The following is a 20,260-nucleotide window of genomic DNA, read 5'->3' as shown; positions in this document are numbered from 1 at the left end:
TGTCCTGTGTACCATGTGCAGTGTGTGTACCATGTGCAGTGTCCTGTGTACCATGTGCAGTGTCCTGTGTACCATGTGCAGTGTCCTGTGTACCATGTGCAGTGTCCTGTGTACCATGTGCAGTGTCCTGTGTACCATGTGCAGTGTGTACTATGTGCAGTGTGTACTATGTGCAGTGTGTACTATGTGCAGTGTGTGTACTATGTGCAGTGTCCTGTGTACAATGTGCAGTGTCCTGTTTACAATGTGCAGTGTCCTGTGTACAATGTGCAGTGTCCTGTGTACTATGTGCAGTGTCCTGTGTACTATGTGCAGTGTCCTATGTACTATGTGCAGTGTCCTATGTGCAGTGTCCTGAGCACTATGTACAGTGTCCTGTGTACTATGTGCAGTGTCCTGTGTACTATGTGCAGTGTCCTGTGTACTATGTGCAGTGTGTGTACTATGTGCAGTGTCCTGTGTACCATGTGCAGTGTCCTATGTACCATGTGCAGTGTCCTGTGTACCATGTGCAGTGTCCTGTGTACTATGTGCAGTGTCCTGTGTACTATGTGCAGGGTGTGTACTATGTGCAGTGTCCTGTGTACTATGTGCAGTGTGTACTATGTGCAGTGTCCTGTGTACTATGTGCAGTGTCCTGTGTACTATGTGCAGTGTCCTGTGTACTATGTGCAGTGTGTACTATGTGCAGTGTGTGTACTATGTGCAGTGTCCTGAGCACTATGTACAGTGTCCTGTGTACTATGTGCAGTGTCCTGTGTACTATGTGCAGTGTCCTGTGTACTATGTGCAGTGTGTGTACTATGTGCAGTGTCCTGTGTACCATGTGCAGTGTCCTGTGTACCATGTGCAGTGTCCTGTGTACCATGTGCAGTGTCCTGTGTACCATGTGCAGTGTCCTGTGTACTATGTGCAGGGTGTGTACTATGTGCAGGGTGTGTACTATGTGCAGTGTCCTGTGTACTATGTGCAGTGTGTACTATGTGCAGTGTCCTGTGTACTATGTGCAGGGTCCTGTGTACTATGTGCAGTGTCCTGTGTACTATGTGCAGTGTGTACTATGTGCAGTGTGTGTACTATGTGCAGTGTCCTGTGTACAATGTGCAGTGTCCTGTGTACAATGTGCAGTGTCCTGTGTACAATGTGCAGTGTCCTGTGTACAATGTGCAGTGTCCTGTGTACAATGTGCAGTGTCCTGTGTACAATGTGCAGTGTCCTGTGTACAATGTGCAGTGTCCTGTGTACAATGTGCAGTGTCCTGTGTACAATGTGCAGTGTCCTGTGTACAATGTGCAGTGTCCTGTGTACTATGTGCAGTGTCCTGTGTACTATGTGCAGTGTCCTGTGTACAATGTGCAGTGTCCTATGTACTATGTGCAGTGTCCTATGTACTATGTGCAGTGTCCTATGCACTATGTGCAGTGTCCTATGTACTATGTGCAGTGTCCTGTGCACTATGTGCAGTGTCCTGTGTACTATGTGCAGGGTCCTGTGTACCATGTGCAGTGTCCTGTGTACCATGTGCAGTGTCCTGTGTACCATGTGCAGTGTCCTGTGTACTATGTGCAGGTTGTGTACTATGTGCAGTGTCCTGTGTGCTATGTGCAGTGTCCTGTGTGCTATGTGCAGTGTCCTGTGTGCTATGTGCAGTGTCCTATGTACCATGTGCAGTGTCCTGTGTACCATGTGCAGTGTCCTGTGTACCATGTGCAGTGTCCTGTGTACCATGTGCAGTGTCCTGTGTACTATGTGCAGGTTGTGTACCATGTGCAGTGTCCTGTGTACTATGTGCAGTGTCCTATGTACTATGTGCAGTGTGTACTATGTGCAGTGTCCTGTGTGCTATGTGCAGTGTCCTGTGTGCTATGTGCAGTGTCCTGTGTACTATGTGCAGTGTCCTGTGTACTATGTGCAGTGTCCTGTGTACTATGTGCAGTGTGTACTATGTGCAGTGTCCTGTGTACTATGTGCAGTGTCCTGTGTACTATGTGCAGTGTCCTGTGTACTATGTGCAGTGTCCTGTGTACTATGTGCAGTGTCCTGTGTACCATGTGCAGTGTCCTGTGTACCATGTGCAGTGTCCTGTGTACCATGTGCAGTGTCCTGTGTACCATGTGCAGTGTCCTGTGTACCATGTGCAGTGTCCTGTGTACCATGTGCAGTGTCCTGTGTACCATGTGCAGTGTCCTGTGTACCATGTGCAGTGTCCTGTGTACCATGTGCAGTGTCCTGTGTACCATGTGCAGGGTCCTGTGTACTATGTGCAGTGTCCTGTGTACTATGTGCAGTGTCCTGTGTACAATGTGCAGTGTCCTGTGTACAATGTGCAGTGTCCTGTGTACTATGTGCAGTGTCCTGTGTGCTATGTGCAGTGTCCTGTGTGCTATGTGCAGTGTCCTGTGTGCTATGTGCAGTGTCCTGTGTGCTATGTGCAGTGTCCTATGTACTATGTGCAGTGTCCTGTGTACCATGTGCAGTGTCCTGTGTACTATGTGCAGGTTGTGTACCATGTGCAGTGTCCTGTGTACTATGTGCAGTGTCCTATGTACTATGTGCAGTGTGTACTATGTGCAGTGTCCTGTGTGCTATGTGCAGTGTCCTGTGTGCTATGTGCAGTGTCCTATGTACTATGTGCAGTGTCCTGTGTACTATGTGCAGTGTCCTGTGTACTATGTGCAGTGTCCTGTGTACTATGTGCAGTGTCCTGTGTACTATGTGCAGTGTGTACTATGTGCAGTGTCCTATGTACTATTTGCAGTGTCCTGTGTACTATGTGCAGGGTGTGTACTATGTGCAGTGTCCTGTGTACTATGTGCAGTGTGTACTATGTGCAGTGTCCTGTGTACTATGTGCAGGGTCCTGTGTACTATGTGCAGGGTCCTGTGTACTATGTGCAGTGTGTACTATGTGCAGTGTGTGTACTATGTGCAGTGTGTCCTGTGTACCATGTGCAGTGTCCTGTGTACCATGTGCAGTGTCCTGTGTACCATGTGCAGTGTCCTGTGTACCATGTGCAGTGTCCTGTGTACTATGTGCAGGTTGTGTACTATGTGCAGTGTGTGTACTATGTGCAGTGTGTGCTATGTGCAGTGGTCCTGTGTGCTATGTGCAGTGTCCTGTGTGCTATGTGCAGTGTCCTATGTACTATGTGCAGTGTCCTATGTACTATGTGCAGTGTCCTATGTACTATGTGCAGTGTCCTGTGTACTATGTGCAGTGTCCTGTGTACTATGTGCAGTGTCCTGTGTACTATGTGCAGTGTCCTGTGTACTATGTGCAGTGTGTACTATGTGCAGTGTGTGTACTATGTGCAGGGTGTGTACTATGTGCAGTGTGTGTACTATGTGCAGTGTGTGTACTATGTGCAGTGTGTCCTGTGTACCATGTGCAGGGTCCTGTGTATTATGTGCAGTGTCCTGTGTACCATGTGCAGTGTCCTGTGTACCATGTGCAGTGTCCTGTGTACTATGTGCAGGTTGTGTACTATGTGCAGTGTGTGTACTATGTGCAGTGTCCTGTGTACAATGTGCAGTGTCCTGTGTACAATGTGCAGTGTCCTGTGTACAATGTGCAGTGTCCTGTGTACAATGTGCAGTGTCCTGTGTACAATGTGCAGTGTCCTGTGTACAATGTGCAGTGTCCTGTGTACAATGTGCAGTGTCCTGTGTACTATGTGCAGTGTCCTATGTACTATGTGCAGTGTCCTGTGCACTATGTACAGGGTCCTGTGTACTATGTGCAGGGTCCTGTGTACTATGTGCAGGGTCCTGTGTACTATGTTCAGTGTGTACTATGTGCAGTGTGTGTACTATGTGCAGTGTGTGTACTATGTGCAGTGTGTGTACTATGTGCAGTGTGTGTACTATGTGCAGTGTGTGTACTATGTGCAGTGTCCTGTGTACTATGTGCAGTGTGTCCTGTGTACTATGTGCAGTGTGTCCTGTGTACTATGTGCAGTGTGTCCTGTGTACTATGTGCAGTGTGTCCTGTGTACTATGTGCAGTGTCCTATGTACTATGTGCAGTGTCCTATGTACTATGTGCGGTGTGTACTATGTGCAGGGGTCCTGTGCAGTATGTGCAGTGTCCTGTGTACTAAGTGAAGGGTCCTGTGTACTATGTGCAGTGTGTACTATGTGCAGTGTCCTGTGTACTATGTGCAGTGTGTACTATGTGCAGTGTCCTATGTACTATGTGCAGTGACAGGAGGACCTACACCAGAGACTATAGAGAAGACAGGAGGACCTACACCAGAGACTATAGAGAAGACAGGAAGACCTACACCAGAGAGACTATAGAGAAGACAGGAGGACCTACACCAGAGACACTATAGAGAAGACAGGAGGACCTACACCAGAGACTATAGAGAAGACAGGAGGACCTACACCAGAGACACTATAGAGAAGACAGGAGGACCTACACCAGAGACACTATAGAGAAGACAGGAGGACCTACAAAAGAGACACTATAGAGAAGACAGGAGGACCTACACCAGAGACTATAGAGAAGACAGGAGGACCTACACCAGAGACTATAGAGAAGACAGGAGGACCTACACCAGAGAGACTATAGAGAAGACAGGAGGAGCTACACCAGAGACTATAGAGAAGACAGGAGGACCTACACCAGAGACTATAGAGAAGACAGGAGGACCTACACCAGAGAGACTATAGAGAAGACAGGAGGACCTACACCAGAGACTATAGAGAAGACAGGAGGACCTACACCAGAGACTATAGAGAAGACAGGAGCACCTACACCAGAGACTATAGAGAAGACAGGAGCACCTACACCAGAGACTATAGAGAAGACAGGAGCACCTACACCAGAGACTATAGAGAAGACAGGAGGACCTACACCAGAGACTATAGAGAAGACAGGAGGACCTACACCAGAGACTATAGAGAAGACAGGAGGACCTACACCAGAGACTATAGAGAAGACAGGAGGACCTACACCAGAGACTATAGAGAAGACAGAAGGACCAACACCAGAGACTATAGAGAAGACAGGAGGACCTACACCAGAGACTATAGAGAAGACAGGAGGACCTACACCAGAGACTATAGAGAAGACAGGAGGACCTACACCAGAGACTATAGAGAAGACAGGAGGACCAACACCAGAGACTATAGAGAAGACAGGAGGACCTACACCAGAGACTATAGAGAAGACAGGAGGACCTACACCAGAGACTATAGAGAGGACAGGAGGACCTACACCAGAGAGAATATAGAGAGTTGATAGTAGGACCTACACTACATATGCTATAGAGAGGACAGGAGGACCTACACCAGAGACTATAGAGAAGACAGGAGGACCAACACCAGAGACTATAGAGAAGACAGGAGGACCTACACCAGAGACTATAGAGAAGACAGGAGGACCTACACCAGAGACTATAGAGAAGACAGGAGGACCTACACCAGAGACTATAGAGAAGACAGGAGGACCTACACCAGAGACTATAGAGAAGACAGGAGGACCTATACCAGAGACTATAGAGAAGACAGGAGGACCTACACCAGAGACTATATAGAAGACAGGAGGACGTGCACCAGAGCCTATAGAAAATACAGGAGGACCTACACCAGAGACTATAGAGAAGACAGGAGGACCTACACCAGAGACTATAGAGAAGACAGGAGGACATACACCAGAGACTATAGAGAAGGTAGGAGGACCAACACCAGAGACTATAGAGAAGACAGGAGGACCTACACCAGAGAGACTAAAGAGAAGACAGGAGGACATACACCAGAGAGACTATAGAGAAGACAGGAGGACATACACCAGAGAGACTAAAGAGAAGACAGGAGGACCTACACCAGAGACTATAGAGAAGACAGGAGGACCTACACCAGAGACTATAGAGAAGACAGGAGGACCTACACCAGAGACTATAGAGAAGACAGGAGGACCTACACCAGAGAGACTATAGAGAAGACAGGAGGACCTACACCAGAGACTATAGAGAAGACAGGAGGACCTACACCAGAGACTATAGAGAAGACAGGAGGACCTACACCAGAGACTATAGAGAAGACAGGAGGACCTACACCAGAGAGACTATAGAGAAGACAGGAGGACCTACACCAGAGACTATAGAGAAGACAGGAGGACCTACACCAGAGACTATAGAGAAGACAGGAGCACCTGCACAAGAGAGACTATAGAGAAGACAGGAGGACCAACAACAGAGACTATAGAGGAGACTGGAGGACCTACACCAGAGACTATAGAGAAGACAGGAGGACCAACACAAGAGACTATAGAGAAGACAGGAGGACCTACACCAGAGACTATAGAGAAGACAGGAGGACCTACACCAGAGACTATAGAGAAGACAGGAGGACCTACACCAGAAACTATAGAGAAGACAGGAGGATCTACACCAGAGACTATAGAGAAGGTAGGAGGACCTACACCAGAGACTATAGAGAAGACAGGAGGACCTACACCAGAGACTATAGAGAAGACAGGAGGACCTACACCAGAGACTATAGAGAAGACAGGAGGACCTACACCAGAGACTATAGAGAAGACAGGAGGACGTACACCAGAGAGACTATAGAGAAGACAGGAGGACCTACACCAGAGAGACTATAGAGAAGACAGGAGCACCTACACCAGAGACTATAGAGAAGACAGGAGGACCTACACCAGAGACTATAGAGAAGACAGGAGGACCTACACCAGAGACTATAGAGAAGACAGGAGGACCTACACCAGAGAGACTATAGAGAAGACAGGAGGACCTACACCAGAGACTATAGAGAAGACAGGAGGACCTACACCAGAGACTATAGAGAAGACAGGAGCACCTGCACAAGAGAGACTATAGAGAAGACAGGAGGACCAACAACAGAGACTATAGAGGAGACTGGAGGACCTACACCAGAGACTATAGAGAAGACAGGAGGACCAACACAAGAGACTATAGAGAAGACAGGAGGACCTACACCAGAGACTATAGAGAAGACAGGAGGACCTACACCAGAAACTATAGAGAAGACAGGAGGATCTACACCAGAGACTATAGAGAAGGTAGGAGGACCTACACCAGAGACTATAGAGAAGACAGGAGGACCTACACCAGAGACTATAGAGAAGACAGGAGGACCTACACCAGAGACTATAGAGAAGACAGGAGGACCTACACCAGAGACTATAGAGAAGACAGGAGGACGTACACCAGAGAGACTATAGAGAAGACAGGAGGACCTACACCAGAGAGACTATAGAGAAGACAGGAGGACCTACACCAGAGAGACTATAGAGAAGACAGGAGGACCTACACCAGAGAGACTATAGAGAAGACAGGAGGACCTACACCAGAGACTATAGAGAAGACACGAGGACCTACACCAGAGACTATAGAGAAGACAGGAGGACCAACACCAGAGACTATAGAGAAGACAGGAGCACCTACACCAGAGACTATAGAGAAGACAGGAGGACCTACACCATAGACTATAGAGAAGACAGGAGGACCTACACCAGAGACTATAGAGAAGACAGGAGGACCAACACCAGAGACTATAGAGAAGACAGGAGCACCTGCACAAGAGAGACTATAGAGAAGACAGGAGCACCTGCACAAGAGAGACTATAGAGAAGACAGGAGGACCTACACCAGAGACTATAGAGGAGACTGGAGGACCTACACCAGAGACTATAGAGAAGACAGGAGGACCAACACAAGAGACTATAGAGAAGACAGGAGGACCTACACCAGAGACTATAGAGAAGACAGGAGGACCTACACCAGAGACTATAGAGAAGACAGGAGGACCTACACCAGAAACTATAGAGAAGACAGGAGGATCTACACCAGAGACTATAGAGAAGGTAGGAGGACCTACACCAGAGACTATAGAGAAGACAGGAGGACCTACACCAGAGACTATAGAGAAGACAGGAGGACCTACACCAGAGACTATAGAGAAGACAGGAGGACCTACACCAGAGAGACTATAGAGAAGACAGGAGGACCTACACCAGAGACTATAGAGAAGACAGGAGGACCTACACCAGAGACTATAGAGAAGACAGGAGCACCTGCACAAGAGAGACTATAGAGAAGACAGGAGGACCAACAACAGAGACTATAGAGGAGACTGGAGGACCTACACCAGAGACTATAGAGAAGACAGGAGGACCAACACAAGAGACTATAGAGAAGACAGGAGGACCTACACCAGAGACTATAGAGAAGACAGGAGGACCTACACCAGAGACTATAGAGAAGACAGGAGGACCTACACCAGAAACTATAGAGAAGACAGGAGGATCTACACCAGAGACTATAGAGAAGGTAGGAGGACCTACACCAGAGACTATAGAGAAGACAGGAGGACCTACACCAGAGACTATAGAGAAGACAGGAGGACCTACACCAGAGACTATAGAGAAGACAGGAGGACCTACACCAGAGACTATAGAGAAGACAGGAGGACGTACACCAGAGAGACTATAGAGAAGACAGGAGGACCTACACCAGAGAGACTATAGAGAAGACAGGAGGACCTACACCAGAGAGACTATAGAGAAGACAGGAGGACCTACACCAGAGAGACTATAGAGAAGACAGGAGGACCTACACCAGAGACTATAGAGAAGACACGAGGACCTACACCAGAGACTATAGAGAAGACAGGAGGACCAACACCAGAGACTATAGAGAAGACAGGAGCACCTACACCAGAGACTATAGAGAAGACAGGAGGACCTACACCATAGACTATAGAGAAGACAGGAGGACCTACACCAGAGACTATAGAGAAGACAGGAGGACCAACACCAGAGACTATAGAGAAGACAGGAGCACCTGCACAAGAGAGACTATAGAGAAGACAGGAGCACCTGCACAAGAGAGACTATAGAGAAGACAGGAGGACCTACACCAGAGACACTATAGAGAAGACAGAAGGACCTACACCAGAGACTATAGAGAAGACAGGAGGACCAACACCAGAGACTATAGAGAAGACAGGAGCACCTACACCAGAGACTATAGAGAAGACAGGAGGACCAACACCAGAGACTATAGAGAAGACAGGAGGACCTACACCAGAGACTATAGAGAAGACAGGAGGACCTACACCAGAGACTATAGAGAAGGTAGGAGGACCTACTCCAGAGACTATAGAGAAGACAGGAGGACCTACACCAGAGACTATAGAGAAGACAGGAGGACCTACACCAGAGAGAATATAGAGTTGATAGTAGGACCTACACCAGAGACTATAGAGAAGACAGGAGGACCTATACCAGAGACTATAGAGAAGACAGGAGGACCAACACCAGAGACTATAGAGAAGACAGGAGGACCAACACCAGAGACTATAGAGAAGACAGGAGCACCTGCACAAGAGAGACTATAGAGAAGACAGGAGCACCTGCACAAGAGAGACTATAGAGAAGACAGGAGGACCTACACCAGAGACACTATAGAGAAGACAGAAGGACCTACACCAGAGACTATAGAGAAGACAGGAGGACCAACACCAGAGACTATAGAGAAGACAGGAGGACCTACACCAGAGACTATAGAGAAGACAGGAGGACCTACACCAGAGACTATAGAGAAGGTAGGAGGACCTACTCCAGAGACTATAGAGAAGACAGGAGGACCTACACCAGAGACTATAGAGAAGACAGGAGGACCTACACCAGAGAGAATATAGAGTTGATAGTAGGACCTACACCAGAGACTATAGAGAAGACAGGAGGACCTACACCAGAGACTACAGAGAAGACAGGAGGACCTACACCAGAGACTATAGAGAAGAAAGAAGAACCTACATTAGAGAGACTATAGAGAAGACAGGAGGACCAACACCAGAGACTATAGAGAAGACAGGAGGACCTACACCAGAGAGAATATAGAGTTGATAGTAGGACCTACACCAGAGACTATAGAGAAGACAGGAGGACCTACACCAGAGACTACAGAGAAGACAGGAGGACCTACACCAGAGACTATAGAGAAGACAGGAGGACCTACACCAGAGACTATAGAGAAGACAGGAGGACCTACACCAGAGACTATAGAGAAGGTAGGAGGACCTACACCAGAGACTATAGAGAAGGTAGGAGGACCTACACCAGAGACTATAGAGAAGACAGGAGGACCTACACCAGAGACTATAGAGAAGGTAGGAGGACCTACACCAGAGAGAATATAGAGTTGATAGTAGGACCTACACTACATATGCTATAGAGAGGACAGGAGGACCTACACCAGAGAGAATATAGAGTTGATAGTAGGACCTACACCAGAGACTATAGAGAAGACAGGAGGACCTACACCAGAGACTACAGAGAAGACAGGAGCACCTACACCAGAGACTATAGAGAAGAAAGAAGAACCTACATTAGAGAGACTATAGAGAAGACAGGAGGACCAACACCAGAGACTATAGAGAAGACAGGAGGACCAACACCAGAGACTATAGAGAAGACAGGAGGACCTACACCAGAGAGAATATAGAGTTGATAGTAGGACCTACACTACATATGCTATAGAGAGGACAGGAGGACCTACACCAGAGAGAATATAGAGTTGATAGTAGGACCTACACCAGAGACTATAGAGAAGACAGGAGGACCTACACCAGAGACTACAGAGAAGACAGGAGGACCTACACCAGAGACTATAGAGAAGGTAGGAGGACCTACACCAGAGACTATAGAGAAGGTAGGAGGACCTACACCAGAGACTATAGAGAAGACAGGAGGACCTACACCAGAGACTATAGAGAAGACAGGAGGACCTACACCAGAGAGAATATAGAGTTGATAGTAGGACCTACACCAGAGACTATAGAGAAGACAGGAGGACCTACACCAGAGACTACAGAGAAGACAGGAGGACCTACACCAGAGAGAATATAGAGTTGATAGTAGGACCTACACCAGAGACTATAGAGAAGACAGGAGGACCTACACCAGAGACTACAGAGAAGACAGGAGGACCTACACCAGAGACTATAGAGAAGACAGGAGGACCTACACCAGAGACTATAGAGAAGACAGGAGGACCTACACCAGAGACTATAGAGAAGGTAGGAGGACCTACACCAGAGAGAATATAGAGTTGATAGTAGGACCTACACTACATATGCTATAGAGAGGACAGGAGGACCTACACCAGAGACTATAGAGAAGACAGGAGGACCTACACCAGAGACTATAGAGAAGACAGGAGGACCTACACCAGAGACTATAGAGAAGACAGGAGGACCTACACCAGAGACTATAGAGAAGGTAGGAGGACCTACACCAGAGACTATAGAGAAGACAGGAGGACCTACACCAGAGACTATAGAGAAGACAGGAGCACCTGCACAAGAGAGGCTATAGAGAAGACAGGAGGACCTACACCAGAGAGAATATAGAGTTGGTAGTAGGACCTACACCAGAGACTATAGAGAAGACAGGAGGACCTACACCAGAGAGAATATAGAGTTGGTAGTAGGACCTACTCTACATATGCTATAGAGAAGCCAGCAGAGCCTCTCTAGATAGAAGGGTCCAGGCAAGATAGAGGGGACACTGCACCATCCGGGGCCATGTCTATACACTACTTATCACCAGTGCAGCAGCTTTGGGCTTGGGCCTTCAAGGTAACCTGTGCACGTGTCTCCATTTTATGGATGATTATATCTGCCATCTTGGATGTAACCGGAGCCGTGAGCTTGGATCATTGCTCCTGCCGATTCACCATCTGTGGGCTGGGTGTTTGGCCCGGGGGTTTAACCCCCTTTTTTAGGCAGCCAACACAGCCCCCTGTTTCCTCCCGACTGCTATGACAGCAAATTAGGACTGTGCTAACTGCAGCTCTCCCTTTATAAGACCCCCCTCAACATAGGAAGCAGGGGGGAGCTACTTACCTCTGCAGGGCTGGGTGTTACATTCCCTCGTCTGCATGTGGGGCCCCTTGCACTCAGGGCCCCCGTGAAGGGGAACAGGCTTAGAACATGAGCGGTTCCTTGTTTGGACTCCAGAATCACAGGTGGCTGTACATTCCGTCCAGGAGCTCCAGGGTGACCAGCCCCCGACCACTGTGAGATAAGAAGAGGGTCATCATGTGGGTATATACTGAGTGCATGTAGGTGACCTGCCCTATACCACATATACTGACCAGGGCAGGGGGGGGTGTCACATGTCTCCTCCTGCATGGACTCTCCCACACAGAGCGACTCTGAGTGGTTACAGTGCCGGAACCTTCTCCGTAGTCCTGTACTTTCCACATCATAGAAGCAGGTCCTGGAGCACGAAGTCCAGGCGGTCCACTCACTCCACATCAAGTCTGTATCTGGTGGGGAAGGAGATCAGCAGAATGTGAAATGAGACAGGGTGGGGCCCATATCCAGTGACCCGCCCCCGCTCAACTCATCCACACACAGACTAAGTCATTAGTGACATAGCCAAATGCCCCTGGTAGCCCTGTCCCCTCTTTCTGGGGCTCCTGTCAGTGTAATATGTAGATATGGAAGAGCCGAGGCACCAGGTAGAGCTCGGCCTCCGGTGGATCCTTTATAATACCATTGTGCAGGATTTCTCACCATTGTAGCAGGGCGTGTAGCACTCTCGTACTTCCCGGATGTCTCCTTCGCAGGGGGCACCGCCATTGGTGCTGGGTGGGTTGGATGGAGACCTGGAGGAATGAGACAAGTGTGTCACATGCTGCTCCCACTATGACATTGGGAAACAAGACCCCCATGATACAAAATGTAAGGCGCCCGCTGTGTACCTGAATCTTTCCTGTACTCCGCTCCCACATGTCTGGTCACACGGGGTCCACTGAGACCAAGCAGACCACCCGCAGTCCACGCCACAAGCTGAGCTGTCACATGTCATCTTCCCATCACGACACTCACTAGCGAAAGAGACAGACATTAGAGACTATATCACATGAGTTATCGACAAGAGGAAGGGTTAACTAGTTTAATATCTGCCCTCGTGGGTCCTCACCACACACTGCAGTCATCATGGCTGGACGTCTGCTCTGGGGTCTCCACACTACAGCGGCACTGACTGATGTTCACACAGCGACCGTCCTGGAGGTACAAGCCCCGGGGACAGCGACAACCTGTGCAATAACATGGGGCATCATGTCCAGAAGAATGGGAGGACTGGAGTCATTAAGGATTGCAAAGCTACCCTTGCCAGACATCAGCCCAGGCCTGTAATAGTGGTGGCCACCTACCTTCCATGCAGTCACTGGTACACAGGATCTCTGCGTTAAGGCCACGGCAGATCAGGGGACACGGCTCCATCTGGTAGGATTTACAGTCTCCAGAGCGAACATAAATCATCTCAGGTCCACAATCTGTCAACATAAAGCAGGAAGAGGTCACTAGATGACCACATGGTCACATCACAGGTCGGGCCAGCCCACTATTCCCTGAACGTCTCCGTACCTTCCGATTCTCCACAGGGTTGCAGATTACATGACTTGGTCTGCACAGATTCTCCAGTACATGGGAGACCTCCATTTTTAGGTGGGGGGTCTTCACACTGCCTTCTTCTAGACTTGGTTCCTCCTTGGCATATGGCGTCACACGGAGACCACTCTCCCCAGTGGGACCAGGCTCCGTTCACTAGGGAGAACAAACATTCCACGACGGTTGTCAAAACTACTACTTTTAGGACAAAAACACCAGCATGGGGTCACAAGCTACACATGGCTCCTGAGCCACTACAAGGGTAGCTGCAGGCCAAAGGGCAGATAGATATCACTAATGGTGAAGCCCCTATGATTTAGGCCCCCCTTGTGCTTACACCTCTATCTCATCTGTGAATTTTTATTCTTTTTACCTGGACAAGCCTTTACAAAGCAGCTTTTACTGTCAAATTGGGCTCCAGCACAATGTCCTCCAGGCAGACGTTCCCTGATCACATCTCTGCGCCGGAACATTCCCCCGAGTCCACAGGAACGGCTGCAGTCACTCCACGATGTCCACGGGGACAGGATACAATCCACTGTAGAAACAGCAGAAGAGACTACAAGTCATTTCCACTGAGATCCCAGGAAAGGGACAATCTGAGATCCAAGTGCCCTAGAAGAAAACTGATGGACGGCCCAAATTCTTGCACAGGCCTAGATTTCCTTAGGGGAGATGTTAGAGGCCATCAGTCTCCTTACCTTATATAACCTGGGCTTGTCCCAGTCTAATTCTCAACTCAAGATAAGTTCTCCTTAAACTTCGACCTTATGTTTAGGGCAGGTTTCTGAAGACCCTGAGAGAACCTCATCATTGTTCAGATGCTTCTGTAGCACTTGGGTGAAGGAAATGAACATAAAACCCATCCACCTACCACAGTCATCCTCATCTGAGCCATCTGCGCAGTCTCTCTGGAGATCACATTGTCTCTCCATAGAAATACATTCTCCTGAACCACAATGAAACTGTTTGGAGGAGCACACATTGGGTCCAGGGGTAGGGACATACCAAGTGGGTGCAGGGGTTGAGAACGATGTCCCTGCAAGATAAAAAGTGTTTAGGACCAGGAAAATCCTAGAACCTTGAAGAGCATGGAGAATGGAGACAGGTCCACGCACCACAGAGCCGCTCATCTGAGCCATCCGCACAGTCTTCTTGTCCATCACACACCTCAGATCCATTGATGCAGCCAAAGAGGGAGCAAGCAAACTGACCCAATTTACAATGGGTTCTGGGGACGTCAGTGGTCAGGTCCAAAGGATATGTGCTGCTGGTTCCTACAAAAGACGTCAATGACTGACACTTCAGCAGACACAGGAAGGAACCAAGCCTTGCGATGCGTCTACTCCAACATGTGCTGCATCAAAGTGCTTCACCATAGTACAAGGTGTCTCACTGAGTGTATGTCACAAGTGTTAGATTAGAGTTATCTAGAAATGATATAAAATATAGAAGAGAATACAATGACAAAAACTAGTGACTGTATATGTCAACATTCTAGACTTTATACAAACCTTGGTATGTATGAATGACATGATGTCCTTCACGACCCCCCTTCTCTGAGCCCCCTTCGGGAGGAACCTCGATGGGCTCCTTTGAAATAACTACAGTCCCAGAACCAGGCTTCAAGCTAGAATGGTGTCCATCCGGGCCAACAAAGACATCGGGCCTCATCCCTGTGTCCCCGCTGCCCCTAGAGGCTGTTCCTAGTGTAGGGGTTAAGCCGCTTGGGGTCTCCACTTTATTAAATGGCAATGGGGACACTGTTGGATGTGACTGGTCATATAGATAAGACCAGGCTTGACTTGATGTGGACAAACTTTCTCCAAGACTTTGTCTAGAGGCTACTTCTGAGATCGCAGTTGCAGGTTCCTTGGTCGTTTGGCTGTCGGACCTACCCTGGGTTTGTCCTGGAAGACTCAAGATCTCCACTGTTCCTCCGCTAGCTGGAGAAGATGTTACACTCTTCTCACTAGGTGAAGTGAAACCTGTGTTTGGAGAATGGTCATTTACTCTTGTGCCCAATGTCCATGTCTCCTTACCAGCAGGAGGAGTGGCCAGCCCAGGGATGCTGGTTTGGTATTCATTAGGGCGAAGGCCCGGACCTCCAGAGATACTCCCTCTTCCAGATGAGACTGCAGCCATCTTTGGAGTAGTGCTCCATGTATCTGTAGTCACTAAGAGAGAAGGAATTGTTCCAACTGGTCCCAAGGCACCGGGTGAAGGTTCTGGGCTGCCGGATGCTGATTCCAGTGTTTGTTCAGGTCTAAGTCCAGGTTTGCCACTGACCGGATGCTCTTTTTTAAAGCCAGGTTGAGCTCCAGAAGGGGTTGTGATCTGCCCAGGGTTTGCACTGATTATTCCTGGACTTCCAGTTGGCTGAGATTGATAATAAACTCCTGGTTCTCCTGTATAACCTGGTACCATGGAGCCGGGTGAGGACTGACCTCCGGGATAAACGTCCATTGGTGCAGTGGGTAATTCTGTGGAAGAAGAGATCACGTGACATAATGAGGGATAACCGTATAGCAGATGGGACCAACAGAAGGACCAGAAGTCCACATGAGAATTTCCAATCAAACCCAAATCTCTGAACATCATTACAAGTTATTGCTGAAAGGTTATGGGATGAGGATAACTTACCTGTGTTCTCAGGCTCCAGGGATACAACACCTAGCAGGAAAAGATAGACAGTCAGGTCTGTACCTTCATCTCCATTACTTAATAGTCATTGCTCCCAAGGGTCAGGATTCTCACAACAGAGAAGCCCAGATGGGTCCCTGAGATCTTGAGGACAAGACCGCATAGTCCCAAGGGCCCAGACCACATAGTCCCAAGGGCCCATACCACATAGTCCCAAGGGCCCCCCAGACCACATAGTCCCAAGGGCCCAGACCACATGGGTTATGAAGCCAAGTTGGTAAAATCTGAGAGGTTGAGATTAAAAGCTAAATAAATAAAGAATTATAATGATAAAAGTTGTTATCTTCCCCCATGTTCACTGATAACAGAGTCTCACCACATCCTTCTTCATCGGAGAAGTCCGGGCAGTCAGCCTTCCCATCACACAGGGACCTCGAGGCATTCACACACTCGCCGCTGTGACACTCAAACTCTCCCAGCTTGCAGTGTGTTGGCTTTGCCTCTCCAGGAAGGGTGAAAGTTACTGTGCCGAAGCCCCTTGTGGCTGGTGGACCAGTGGGCTCTGCTAGAAGGTAAACGCATAGTCACAACCACAGACATGTAAGAGACACCCAATATGATCTACAACAACATGGTGTCTGAAGGTCCCACAATGCATTGCAATAATCCTGGACCATCAGAAGTGTAAGCTATTGTGAAGTGAAAAATTATTCTTGGACCCAAGTCTGTCATTTGTGTTGTAAATTGAGCCTTTTCCATAGTATATCTAGCTATTTACTAGACTACGTCTATTTCCAGAACCGTCTCTGGAGCTTCCCCATTGTCTCACCGTAAGAGCATCCGATAATCTCGCTGCGCAGGTAGATTGCTTTGTAATACTCTACGGGAAGGACACGAAGGAATCGAGTAAATAAAACGCCACCTAACTCTCGTCTCACAGCCGTGTTACTGTCTGTGTTGGCATCAAAGAGCTGAATAAAGAAGGAGAAGAAGATGAGACTATTAGAAGAGCGATCCAGAGCAATGACCAGGCGTCATCCCAAGGGTCACCAAGCTCTGCTCCTACACACCAATCATGAAGTCAGGAGATGATGACCACTGGCAATGGTCCTACCTGTTTATCCTGCTTGCCCCCGGTGTAGTTGTGGAATACAATCCCATCATTGCTGTACATGATACGATATTTGGTGACATAGCCCCCTGACTGACGACCACCCTGAGTAACCACGGCAGAGATGAAAGTGGGTTGGAGGAAGTCTACTTGGAAGAAGGGATGTTTGTCTGAGTCCAGAGGGCTCCAGCCGGGGACAATGTTGAGACTGTGGAAAGACCAAGTGTTGATTCATGGAAACGCTGCTTAGAACCACCTCCATTTATCTCCACCCCTCATCTACATGTCCCTGAGATATTGCCCCTGGTCTCCTTAATCATGTATGATGGGAATATAACAAGGCACTGACATGTTTGGCACAATGTTGAGGCGTCCAGCATCTGCTGGATTATTCTCCTTGTGAGAGGACGCGCTCAGCTGCTTGTAATGAACACGACCATCTTCCAAACCCAGAGGGCCATCACAACGACCTGCAGAAGATGACATTGTTAACCACCTACTGGCTGCACACCACAGCCCCTACCCTCAAGAACAGCCACAATCCACAACAAAAGCACTCAAGAGACAGCTAGGACCCAACCTGCACCCCCACCTCATACAGAAAATACTACAACAATCTCGGGAAAAAACACAAACACCATCCAACTTCCTGAGAGGGCAGAGGAGTCTGTAGGTGGAGGAAGTCAGAGGGATTTGGTGGAGAAGAAGGAAAGACAGGTCTGGAGGAGGAGGGGGAGGAGGACAGAGGGGGTTGGAGAAGGAGGAAGAGAGAGGAGTCTGTAGGAGAAGGACAGAGGGGTCTGGAGAAGGAGAAGGACAGAGGAGTCTGGAGGAGGAGGAGGACAGAGGAGTCTGGAGGAGGAGGAGGACAGAGGAGTCTGGAGGAGGAGGAGGACAGAGGAGTCTGGAGGAAGACAGAGGGGTCTGGAGGAGGAGGAGGACAGAGGAGTCTGGAAGAAGACAGAGGGGTCTGGAGGAGGAAAACAGAGGGGTCTGGAGGAGGAGGACAGAAGGTTCTGGAGGAGGAGTACAGAGGGGTCTGGTTGAGAAGGACAGAGGAGTCTGGTGGAGGACAGAGGAGTCTGGTGGAGAAGGACAGAGAAGTGTGGTGGAGGACAGAGGAGTCTGGTGGAGGAGGAGGACAGAGGAGTCTGGAGGAGGAGGACAGAGGAGTCTGGAGGAAGAGGACAGAGGAGTCTGGAGGAGGAGGGCACAGGGGTCTAGAGGAGGAGGAGGGCAGAGGAGTCTAGAGGAGGAGGGCAGAGGAGTCTAGAGGAGGAGAAGGACAGAGGAGTCTGGAAGAAGAGGAGGACAGAGGAGTCTACAGGAGGAGGAGGAGGACAGAGGAGTCTACAGGAGGAGGAGGAGGACAGAGCAGTCTGGCGGAGGAGGACTGAGATATTTGGAAGGAGGACAAAACTCTGCAAACTTCTCCTTCTGGAAAGTCCCCCTATCTATTGCTGTAGGATCAGACAATTAAAGGCTCTTGATCTTCATGTCATTTACCGGATGGAGCAGAAATATCTCCTCCTGGAAACCTGGACTGTTCTGTTCCCGGTTGTCCCTGTAATGGAAAACAAATACAACAAGATTTTTCTGACGCTTCATGAAGTGAAGACTTTATGGTGGAGAATCTGCAATGCTGCAGTTTTTAATCATTTTCTATTCCAACATTTTATACAGGAGGATCTGAGATGCTTAAGATGCCTCCCATTGATCTAGATTCACAGATTTAAAGTGTCCTCACGAGGTCAGTAGGGTTATGCCCTTAGACTATGAGGCCCTGTGTGAAGTTGTACTGATGGACTTCAGTGTGGACCTTTATCCAGTAGATGTCCAGAGTACAGATGGAAAGATTCTGGAAGAGACAGGAAGAGGAAGTGATGCCGTGTGGGAGGTCAGAGACAGGAAGAGGAAGTGATGCCACATGGGAGGTCAGAGACAGGAGGAGGAAGTGATGCCGCGTGAGAGGTCAGAGACAGGAAGAGGAAGTGATGCCGCATGGGAGGTCAGAGACAGGATAAGGCGCTGTGAGCTCCTGGGAAGGATTTGACCCTCAACTCTGCAGGTGATGTCCTGGGACAGCGTAGATGTGGAGGGAGTCTCCCGTCCTACAGACGAGCAGCTGAAGTAAGAACAACACTCCTGCGGGGGTACTAAAGCAGCCCCATTCTTTGAAACATTATTTCTTCATTGTGTGATCAATTGCTGTACTTGTTAACCCTTCAGTAACTTTTTATTGTTCAACTCAGCACTTCTGTATGCCGTCTGCCCTACAACAATACAAAGTCAAAGTCGTGACTGACCTGCCATGTGTCAGGTATTCCTGGTCCAGATGGTGCAGCGGTGGCCCCAGGCCCTTGAGTAATCTCAACACTAGATGTTTGGACATCAAGTCCATCTTCATGGTCTCCACTAGAGGATAATGAAGAATGCAAAGACATAGAGTAAGTGAGAACCCAACACTTCCCTAACCCCAGGCCTGGACCCTTTCTGCTCACCGCCATGTGGTGTATGGGCCAGAAGTGCTGTGAGTCCAAGAGACACATCCCATCTCATCAGCGCCATCTGAGCAGTCCTGGTAGCCATCACATCTCCGAGATGACTCAATGCAGGTCCCAGATGTTCTGCAGTAAAACTGAGAGCGATGGCAGCCCCACCTGGCTGGAGACAGAGGGGATGGAGCTGTGCCTGACGACCAATGGGAGAGAAGTGTACAGGTCAATCATCTCCAACAGGTAACATCAGCACAGATTACAAAGTCAGCAGGAGGACAGAGGATTCTGGAGGAGGAGGAGGACAGAGGAGTCTGGAGGAGGAGGATAGAGGAGTCTGGAGGAGGACAGAGGATTCTGGAGGAGGAGGAGGACAGAGGAGTCTGGAGGAGGAGGAGGACAGAGGAGTCTGGAGGAGGAGGAGGACAGAGGAGTCTGGAGGAGGACAGAGGAGTCTGGAGGAGGAGGAGGACAGAGGAGTCTGGAGGAGGAGGAGGACAGAGGAGTCTGGAGGAGAAGGAGGACAGAGGAGTCTGGAGGAGGAGGAGGACAGAGGAA

The 20,260-nt window shown here is 49.0% G+C and overlaps 1 protein-coding gene across 5 annotated transcripts in view; it reads right to left on the bottom strand.

Moving 5' to 3' along the window:
• The window catches only part of LOC140133894 (SCO-spondin-like), a 235,870-nt gene that overhangs the window by 82,047 nt on the left and 133,563 nt on the right, over positions 1-20,260 (bottom strand). For 3 of the 5 annotated variants that reach the window (XM_072154576.1, XM_072154577.1, XM_072154579.1), the window contains exons 45-63: positions 19,709-19,898; positions 19,514-19,622; positions 18,714-18,771; positions 17,557-17,677; positions 17,211-17,415; positions 16,926-17,067; positions 16,473-16,661; positions 16,097-16,126; positions 14,968-15,936; positions 14,572-14,730; positions 14,328-14,492; positions 13,827-13,991; positions 13,430-13,609; positions 13,216-13,338; positions 12,981-13,098; positions 12,760-12,885; positions 12,572-12,663; positions 12,148-12,321; positions 11,897-12,067 (exon numbers count right to left, since the gene is read on the bottom strand). In XM_072154576.1, the coding sequence (XP_072010677.1) occupies positions 11,897-12,067; positions 12,148-12,321; positions 12,572-12,663; positions 12,760-12,885; positions 12,981-13,098; positions 13,216-13,338; positions 13,430-13,609; positions 13,827-13,991; positions 14,328-14,492; positions 14,572-14,730; positions 14,968-15,936; positions 16,097-16,126; positions 16,473-16,661; positions 16,926-17,067; positions 17,211-17,415; positions 17,557-17,677; positions 18,714-18,771; positions 19,514-19,622; positions 19,709-19,898 (3,486 nt within the window). The remainder of the gene's footprint in view (positions 1-11,896; positions 12,068-12,147; positions 12,322-12,571; positions 12,664-12,759; positions 12,886-12,980; positions 13,099-13,215; positions 13,339-13,429; positions 13,610-13,826; positions 13,992-14,327; positions 14,493-14,571; positions 14,731-14,967; positions 15,937-16,096; positions 16,127-16,472; positions 16,662-16,925; positions 17,068-17,210; positions 17,416-17,556; positions 17,678-18,713; positions 18,772-19,513; positions 19,623-19,708; positions 19,899-20,260) is intronic. The other 2 variants (XM_072154580.1, XM_072154578.1) reach the window with 2 other exon arrangements.

The sequence above is a fragment of the Engystomops pustulosus genome, chromosome 5, assembly GCF_040894005.1.
Source record: "Engystomops pustulosus chromosome 5, aEngPut4.maternal, whole genome shotgun sequence".
Lineage (NCBI taxonomy): Eukaryota > Metazoa > Chordata > Amphibia > Anura > Leptodactylidae > Engystomops > Engystomops pustulosus.
This window is presented reverse-complemented; position numbering and strand designations above follow the sequence as displayed.